Source organism: Python bivittatus, unplaced genomic scaffold, assembly GCF_059951505.1.
Source record: "Python bivittatus isolate LINGU-HERP-01145 unplaced genomic scaffold, Pbiv_v1 ctg000020_np1212, whole genome shotgun sequence".
In the NCBI taxonomy this organism is placed as follows: domain Eukaryota; kingdom Metazoa; phylum Chordata; class Lepidosauria; order Squamata; family Pythonidae; genus Python; species Python bivittatus.
The window spans coordinates 120,645,208-120,653,209 of record NW_028277030.1 but is presented as its reverse complement, the minus strand read 5'-3'; the positions used below and the strand labels follow the sequence as shown (position 1 = coordinate 120,653,209).

At 41.9% G+C, this 8,002-nt stretch overlaps 1 protein-coding gene across 7 annotated transcripts in view; it reads right to left on the bottom strand.

Annotated features, from left to right (window-relative positions):
- Window positions 1-439: 439 nt before the first annotated feature.
- Window positions 440-8,002, bottom strand: part of LOC103063086 (cullin-9-like) — a 34,255-nt gene continuing 26,692 nt past the window's right edge. For all 7 annotated transcript variants that reach the window (XM_015891507.3, XM_025162984.2, XM_025162985.2 and 4 more), the window contains 7 exons: window positions 6,479-6,636; window positions 5,918-6,149; window positions 5,593-5,764; window positions 4,637-4,782; window positions 3,104-3,212; window positions 2,675-2,871; window positions 440-1,890 (listed from right to left, as the gene is read on the bottom strand). In XM_015891507.3, coding sequence (XP_015746993.2) covers window positions 1,606-1,890; window positions 2,675-2,871; window positions 3,104-3,212; window positions 4,637-4,782; window positions 5,593-5,764; window positions 5,918-6,149; window positions 6,479-6,636 — 1,299 coding nt within the window. In that variant the 3' untranslated portion in view covers window positions 440-1,605. The remainder of the gene's footprint in view (window positions 1,891-2,674; window positions 2,872-3,103; window positions 3,213-4,636; window positions 4,783-5,592; window positions 5,765-5,917; window positions 6,150-6,478; window positions 6,637-8,002) is intronic.

The window sequence follows — 8,002 nt, the reverse complement described above, 5'->3', positions numbered from 1 at the left end:
CACTTGTAGTCCCTTCTGGTTCTCTTATGCCTGATCCTATTCTGTGGTGAAATTGCATATTGCTAAAAACTATCTCCAAAGGAAGGAAAAGTGTGTCAAGAAAAGTACTATTGAGTAGGAAGAGATCTAATATGAAAAAGCTCTGTGCTGGCTGCACAAGAATTAGTCATACCTGAGCAGCTAAAAGTTGCTTTCTACAAATGTTAAATTCTTGCAGTTGTTCTTCCACCATCTAAAGAATTCTCTTTCCATTCCTTGCATGCGCAAAATGGGGGCATGTGCAAAAGGCCTGCTGGAGCATATAAAGTAAAGCAGTTCCTATTTGTTGTTTATAATTTGCTAAGGGTAGAAGTGAGCTGTTGTTCTTGTAAGCCAGAATCACTTGTTCATGCTAAACCATGTACCACTCTGTTTGTAATTCAAAAAGCCACATTCTGCATATTGCCAAATCTGTCTTTATTTGGAATTTGGCCATTGATACAGTTCCAAGATTTTAGATACATAAGAAAGAACTGAAGTGGAAGGCAGCTGCATTAGGCACCAGGTAGATTGAAGTATAAACCATGGAAATGTCAGCATCAGAAATACTACTCAGCAGGAACCTCCATCTCTCATTTTTGTAACTCAAGCGATCTACTGCTGTAGTGTCAAAAAGTAAAAAGCCCCCAACCAATTCTTTCTCATAGTGAAATAAGCAACTACTTGCTTATAATATGCAAAATGCAAGTAGATAAATCATCTGAAGTTGTATGCTACAGATAGGTTTGTGAGCTCTGAATAGAAAATAAATTTCTCAGTTTCAAGGCTAAGGAAATGGAAAAAGTGCCTGATTTTTCACTGTGATCTACAGCTTCCTTTTATCCAATCTTTATTAAGTAACTCTTACTAGGCAGGGATGCAAGAGACTAAATAAACACAAGGGGAAACCAAAGTGATAACAGAAATGCTAAGAACTTGTTCTTTACTGAGGATTGAAGGGTGTTTTTTTCTAAATAAATGAATGTGGATTACAAAAAGAACACAGTCCTTGTTTAACAGTAGAAAAGAACTGCAAATAGATGGGGAAAGTGCGTTCCTTAAGGCCAGAGGCAGGCATCAAAGACTCTTTCTGAAGAGGAGGATGGGCACCAACCATCCACCGTGCAATGAAGGGGATTTCACTCCATTCTCTGGCAACGTGACCGTTGGAGATAGGGCGATGCAGATGGGGGGCAGGGGAGGGGGGAGGATGTTCTGAACTGCCTGGATTTAGAATTAAGCCACCTTGCTCAAGCTGTGCAGGAAAGAACGTGCTGACTTACTACTCAGGTTATGTCCCGCAACTGCAGCCAGGCAGTGTGAGAATAGAGCCAGTTGGTTTTGGTAAGGGAAAAAAAAAAAACATTAGTGGAAAACTGCTCTGGGCAACAGCTTGGTCAGTTCCTCTTTCCAGCTTTTAATGTTGGAGCATTCTGCTCTCCTTTTAGAAAACCAGTAGGAAGAACAAGAACCACACAGGAAGCTCTCCACTGCCATACGAAGCAGAAACTAGTGCTTTTAAAAAAGCAAGCGCAGTTTTCAGTCTTACCTTCCTAGCTTGTCACACACACCTACCAGGAGCCAATTTTATCTAAATGTAGAAAATGTCTGTTTCTTCTCCATACAAGGCATACTGGGCACTTTTTTGATCTGCACAGTCTGAAATACTACTTGAGGCTGGTTCTTTGGCAGTGCTGTGGTTGGGATATCTACAGATACATACTGTAAAAGTTGTGGAAGGTTTTCCTGGCGCTGGACAAAACCCTGATTTAGCAAATACAAGATACAGGACAGAACATCAGCACTGCTGCAGACATTTCTCAAGAAGTTTGAAGGTGAGCCACATTTCTGTTTGTGGAAGGCATCAATTACCTGGGAGAGGCAAAAAGAATGAATGGAATTATTAGTCCTCAGGTTATGACCACTCATCCAGAGACCAAAGTTACAACGGTGGTGAACGAGGGGGACTTATGACTGGTCCACAAAGTTGCAGCCATTGCAGTGTCCCCGTGGTCATGTGATCGTGATTCGAATGCTTGGCAACCAGCTCACAATTATAACAATTGCAGCATCCCGTGGTCATGTGATTGTCATTTGCAACCTTCCTTGCTGGCTTCCCACAAACAAGTCAATGGGGAAGCCAGCAGGAGGTTGCAAGTTGCTCTTGCTGCCTTTTTCACACACTCCATAGCACCTGCCCTCCCTCCCATGGCGCCCACCTGTGCTCCGGAGCGCCTGCCCATGGCACCTGCCTGGCCCTTGCGGCACCCGCATACCCACCCATTCTCTTTAGCACCTGCCTGCAGCACCCACCCTCCCACCTGCAGCTCTTGCCCACTGGCCTGCTTGCCTGGGACTCCCGCCTCTTCCCATGTCATTCTCACATGAGGTCCTTGGTTAACATCCCACATGGTCTTGGGGTTACAGGGACCTGCTGTCGCTAAGTAATGTGGTCATGTTCAGCGACAGAAATTTTATTTATTTATATATTCATTCATTTGTTCAACTTATACAGCCGCCCATCAAAGGCCAGTGACTCTGGGCGGCTAACAACAATTTCTGGTCCCAATTGCCGTTGTAACCCAAGGACTATCTGTAGCCTTTCTTTGGATTACCAGCTGGGCTGAGTAAAAGGTTAAGTCCCTGTAATCTATACCTTGAACACCAGGCTGTCGATATGTATCTCTTTCTCCTCCTTCAGGATCTGGATGAGGAGGCAGCAGATGAAGTTCCTTTTCTTCTCCAAAGCATGGCATACTTTTTCTTCCACATTCAGGTCCATTGGTTTGGGCAAGAGCCACAGGCACTGACCAGACACATGACCTAATGCCTCCTCATTCAGTCTTAAAATACCTAGCAGTCAAAGAACACTGGAGCTTAGAGAAGCAAAGACATGCTGACCTTCCTGAATTCAGTTGCCTCTTGTCATACCTAGCTAGAAAGCTCTCTTGTTTCATAACTAAAGCTGGTAAACCAAGTACCCCATGGGAGCAGCCCAAAGTCAAAATTCCACCCAACTTACTAGGGTAATTTTCCAAAAGGACAAAATCCTCACTCCTCTTACAGAAAGTTCCTCCCTACTTACTCTGCCTCTGGGTGAGGATCCCATTCTCCTTTGTCAGAGGTTTCAGTGCATGACCTAGGAAGACAGGGGAGAGACCTGTGACTTCTAATACCGTCTCCACAGAAACTTCCTGAAACCAATAGAAGGAAAAATAAAGTTGAGTATGCAGAAAAAGAGAGGAGAATGCTGTGACATCTAGTCTTTAGACCCACTCTGAGAAAGATCTTAAGTGCAATGAAATTCCCATTTCCAAGATTTTGATCAGTGCAGTAAACTACAGACAAGAGGAAGAAATCCTGGCAAAGGGATTCCCAGCATAGCACACACACAATCAATTCAGCCTCACCAAGATTTCAAAAAATAACACCCAATTCAGAGTAACACTTTTAAACCTCATACTGCAGATCATACTGAGAGTTAAGATTGTAGAACATTTCAGGATTCTTAGTGGTCTCAGAATAGACAAACTCTCATTGAAACTGGTTTTGTAAATTTAAACATTTTCAATTAATTTGGGAAGCAAATGTCTGCAGCTGTAAAATAAGAGAAGCCAGAAGCTGCTTCCAGCCTGAATCAGGCAAACCATCTGGCTGAATACAAGTTGATGAACAAAGGCCACTGATTCAATGCCCTGCTGGTACTTCCCACCATTCAGGGAAATGTGGTTTCTCTTACAAAAAGGAGAAACTACATTTATCTGCATAATAGAAAAATTGCCTCAAACTGGAATACATCCAGAGTCAATTTACAACTGTATCCTTTGTATGTGTGTGTGTAAAACTCCTGGAGACTGTCTGGACTAGTCCCTGCAGTTTTCTTGACAACATTTAATTTGCCACTGCCTTCTTCCTACTGCTGAGATTGACTGGCCCAAGGTCACCCAGTTGGTTTCATGCCTAAGGTGGGACTAGAAGTCACGGTCTCCCAGTTTCTGGCTTGGTGCCTTAACTACTACACCAAACTGGCTCTCATAATTGTATCCTAGTGCACAATAAATTCTTGGGATTAGCAAAGATCCATTTCCATGTTCAGTGTAAAATTCAGGGGGTGATTTTTTTAAAGGAATGTTTTTCCTTCTACAAGCCAAAGGAAAGGGGGGGGGGCAGGGAGATACTGTAATAGTAAAGTTCATATTTTGCTTATAAAGATTCATCCTCTGGCATCTCCAGCTAAGGCAAGACAAACTCAGAGTCAAGCGTGCCAGGCAAATGGACCAGTGGTAATGCTTAAATTAAAGCAACTTTCTAGGGAGACAGAGCCCTAGGAAAAAGAAGGCAAGGACAAACCGCTTCTGAAAAATGCAGGGAGCAGTTGCCAAGACTCAAAAATGACTTGAAGGTACAACTTTTCAATGTGTATGTGACATATTATTATACTTCCAAGTTTCTATACTTCAACTACAAAATATGTAAACATTTTAACATGTTGCTATTACATGTATTTGCAATTTATACTCATATTGTGGTGCACAAATTTGTACTTGGTTTGGGAAAAGCTGCATAAAACAATCTATTTCCCACACATGCCATGTCAGAAATTAGAGAAAATCAGGACCTCAGCACTGTTGAAGCACAGAAGAATGTACATTTGCAGGGTGGACACCTGCAGGATGCAGCCCTGGTACTCCAGCTCTGCATGGCCCAACCAAGTCCACTGTAAGTGTGGTGGCTTTGTCTGCTCCAGCCCCAAGCAGATCTGACCTGCAAGAGACGAAGAGCTCAGTCACAGATAAACACTGGCAAGACTGCCAGTGTCAGTCTCCCCTGCATATTGAAATAGCTCATCAAGAATAGAAGTCAAACCATTCTAATCTTTGACATCTTTCATCTCAACCTTTCATTCAAATAGCTTCATAATGGTTGGGCAATTTCACTGACATGTGTAGCTTTCAGGGGATCAAAGGGCTAGGCTGGGGTCTCCAACTTTTTGAATCAGTTGGCACATTTGGAATACTGAGCCCATGTTATGAGCACTCTCACAGCATGGAAAAGAAAGCATTGAGCTGCAGCCATCCTCCACTTAATCTTCTAAGAATATGAAGGATTTAGAGACAGTTTGAAATAAGGGTTATAGTCTACATGGTGTGCAAATTTTTCTTTAACGAAGAACATTTTTAAAAAATGAAATTAGGGCAGAGAATTCAGCAGGTGCAAAGCAAAGTGCTGGCAGGCATACTATGACCCTACACTGCCATACTGGGAACTCAGGGGCTAGGCCATTCCCTGCCCTTCACAGCAGTTGGATATCATAATGCTGGTGCTGGATCCAGACAGAACCAAATCTGATGTTCGCTTTTTAATTAGCTACTGTATTCCTGAAATCATACAACTGGTCAGCTCTTCCAGAGAAGATAAATCTTTAAGACTGCATCTCTAAAAATCTGCCCCAACTCTCTGTCATTTCTCTATCATTTCTGGGTGAAGTGATATTGATTTGCTCACTATCAACTAAGCTAGAGAGAAACAGGAAGGATCTAACTCAACTTGGGCTCAGGACACCTCCATACTCACTCTGGATGTAGAAGTCTGCAAATTTGCTCAGGTGCTGACTGAGGAAGGATGGGAAAAACCTGATAGGCTCCTTCAGGTAGCAGAGTGGAGAGATGGTCCAACAGAAGGAAGACAAGGCCAATACCTTCACCTCCGCCTCTTCCTCCTCTGAGAATGACTTCTCCTGCATCATCTAGGAGCAAAACAAATCCAGTATCAGGTTTATAGCTTTTGGACACGGCAGAATATTCTACACAGCAACAACTGGAAAAAAAGATGTGAGAGGGAAAAAATGCCTTGACTTCAGATATTTTAGCTCTAGGAGAAACATTCATTTCCTGCTCACCTCTCCCTCTCCCTCTCCTTTGTGTCTTCCATGCTGATCAACTTCCAGCAAATGCTTGTCAAGCCGCTGGAGCTGAAAAAGGCGAAACTCTTGCTGCCGCTGCTCTAGCTCACTCAAGTTCTTCAGCATCTGTTGAGGATAACGACTGGGGAAGCAGAGACCAATATGTTCTACCACAGCAGACTCTAGCCATGTATTGCCTTGAGACAGAAGACGTTCTCCTAGATAGTATCTGAAGAGACAAGGAACTCTGGGTGAAGTGAAAGACAGAGCTCTCCCTTCAGCTCACACTCATTCCTATACCTCCACTGACCCCCATCCATGAGCTATACGCCTGTTTAGTTCATATGCAAGAGCCAGACTGCCCTCCCCCACTCCTGTCCCATTATCCCTCAGAATAAAGCTAGTACTGCACTTGTGTTTTTGAGGATGGTTTCATCCAGACTGAAGTGTTTCACCACTATTGCCCAAGAACTTGCAGCCTGAGATCTGTCTCCTTTGTTTGCAGGTGCAGCGAACTCTTATTGCCTTTCCTTTTTTCCTGTCTATAAAAATCCTCACCGATAGAAATGTTCAAAGATGTTGGCTAATTCCAATTCTGCCAGGAAAACGATGGGCTCAAGGTTCTGTCGCAGGTGTTGTACGTTCTCTACAGTAGCTGAATCTGTCCAGCTGTCTCGGATCCACAGGTCAATGTATCGGGCAAACTTCTCGCTCACCTGAGGTCATAGAAAAGGAGGTGCCAGATGACCCAGGGAAGAGGAGGTGCTCTATGGCACCCTCCATGAAAAGGGGAGATTGAGGAAAGGAATGTCACCCTCCCAACTAGGAGATATAGCTCCAGGATCAGTGCAAAAAGAAACATTAGCATGTCTTTTGCCATCTAAGGGACTCAGCTAGCATTATAATATCAAAGGCTATGAAATAAAATGTCACTTGAAGCTGAAACTGCTAAAAAAGTAATGACTGAGTAGCTCTGGCAGTAGAAATTTGCAACAGAGGTCTGGATTGATGACCCACAGCCACTTCCTTTGCACTGGTAGGTTCAAAGGCAGGGATGCACATGTGGATTTTGAGTGCTATGCCAGGGATTGCAATCCAAAAAGTAATGTATGAGGTAAAAACTAAGTTTGATTTCGTGTACATTACATTTATACTTACATTTAATCAAAATGAAATATAGTTAATGTGATTGCATTCCATTCTTATATTTAATAGAGTTTCCTTTGGGTCACATTAAAAGTTACAATTTAGTTATGACAGAGAAAGCACCACCTGCACCATTTTATTTGAATGAAAGTACTAGTCAAACAAATATAGAAAAGCTTCAGGAAAAAGCACTTAGTCACACAATTCTTAGAAGTAGCATCTGACAGCTAATTTCATAGAATGCATCCTAATTTGATATAACTCTGATATCTGGTGATCCTGTATCAGTGGAACTCAGAGCAAGGAAGGGCTATAAAATGAGGCTATAAAAATAACAGAAAGGTCTTAAAGAAGACAATGAACAGATATTGGGAGTATCATTTTACCTATATAAAATTATCTCAGGAAAAATATAAACTGATAAAGATTTTGATACAAGAAGATCTTAGAATTTGGGAGGAAAATGGTGTTATCTCAAGCTATCTACTCATAAAACTTTGTCAAGTATGAGGTATGAAAAATTAAGCAAAAATGAGATTGGGAAGACTATAAAATAGAAAGTCACACTGAAGCCACTTTGCTATCCTAAATGAGCAGCTCAACTCCTTCTTAATGTGTGTGGTTCAGAAAGACTTACAGTATTTAGCAAATAATTTATATGCCTTATAAACAAACATGCTAATTATATGTGAGCATGGTGCCATTCAAAAGAAACTTTGTAAATTTCTGAAATTATTTTTCTTGTTTTAACCTATAATAGAATTGTTTCAGGAAATCATTCTGCCTCATAGAATACTTTAGAGGTAAATACTTTGTGTTTAAGGTGACAGAGAAACATATGTGTTCAGGAAGGTTTGGCAATATATTTAAAATCCTAAGTATATCCTGTAAATTTTTTCAGGGAGCAGATCTGGCCTTGGGACTCAGGTTTCATAC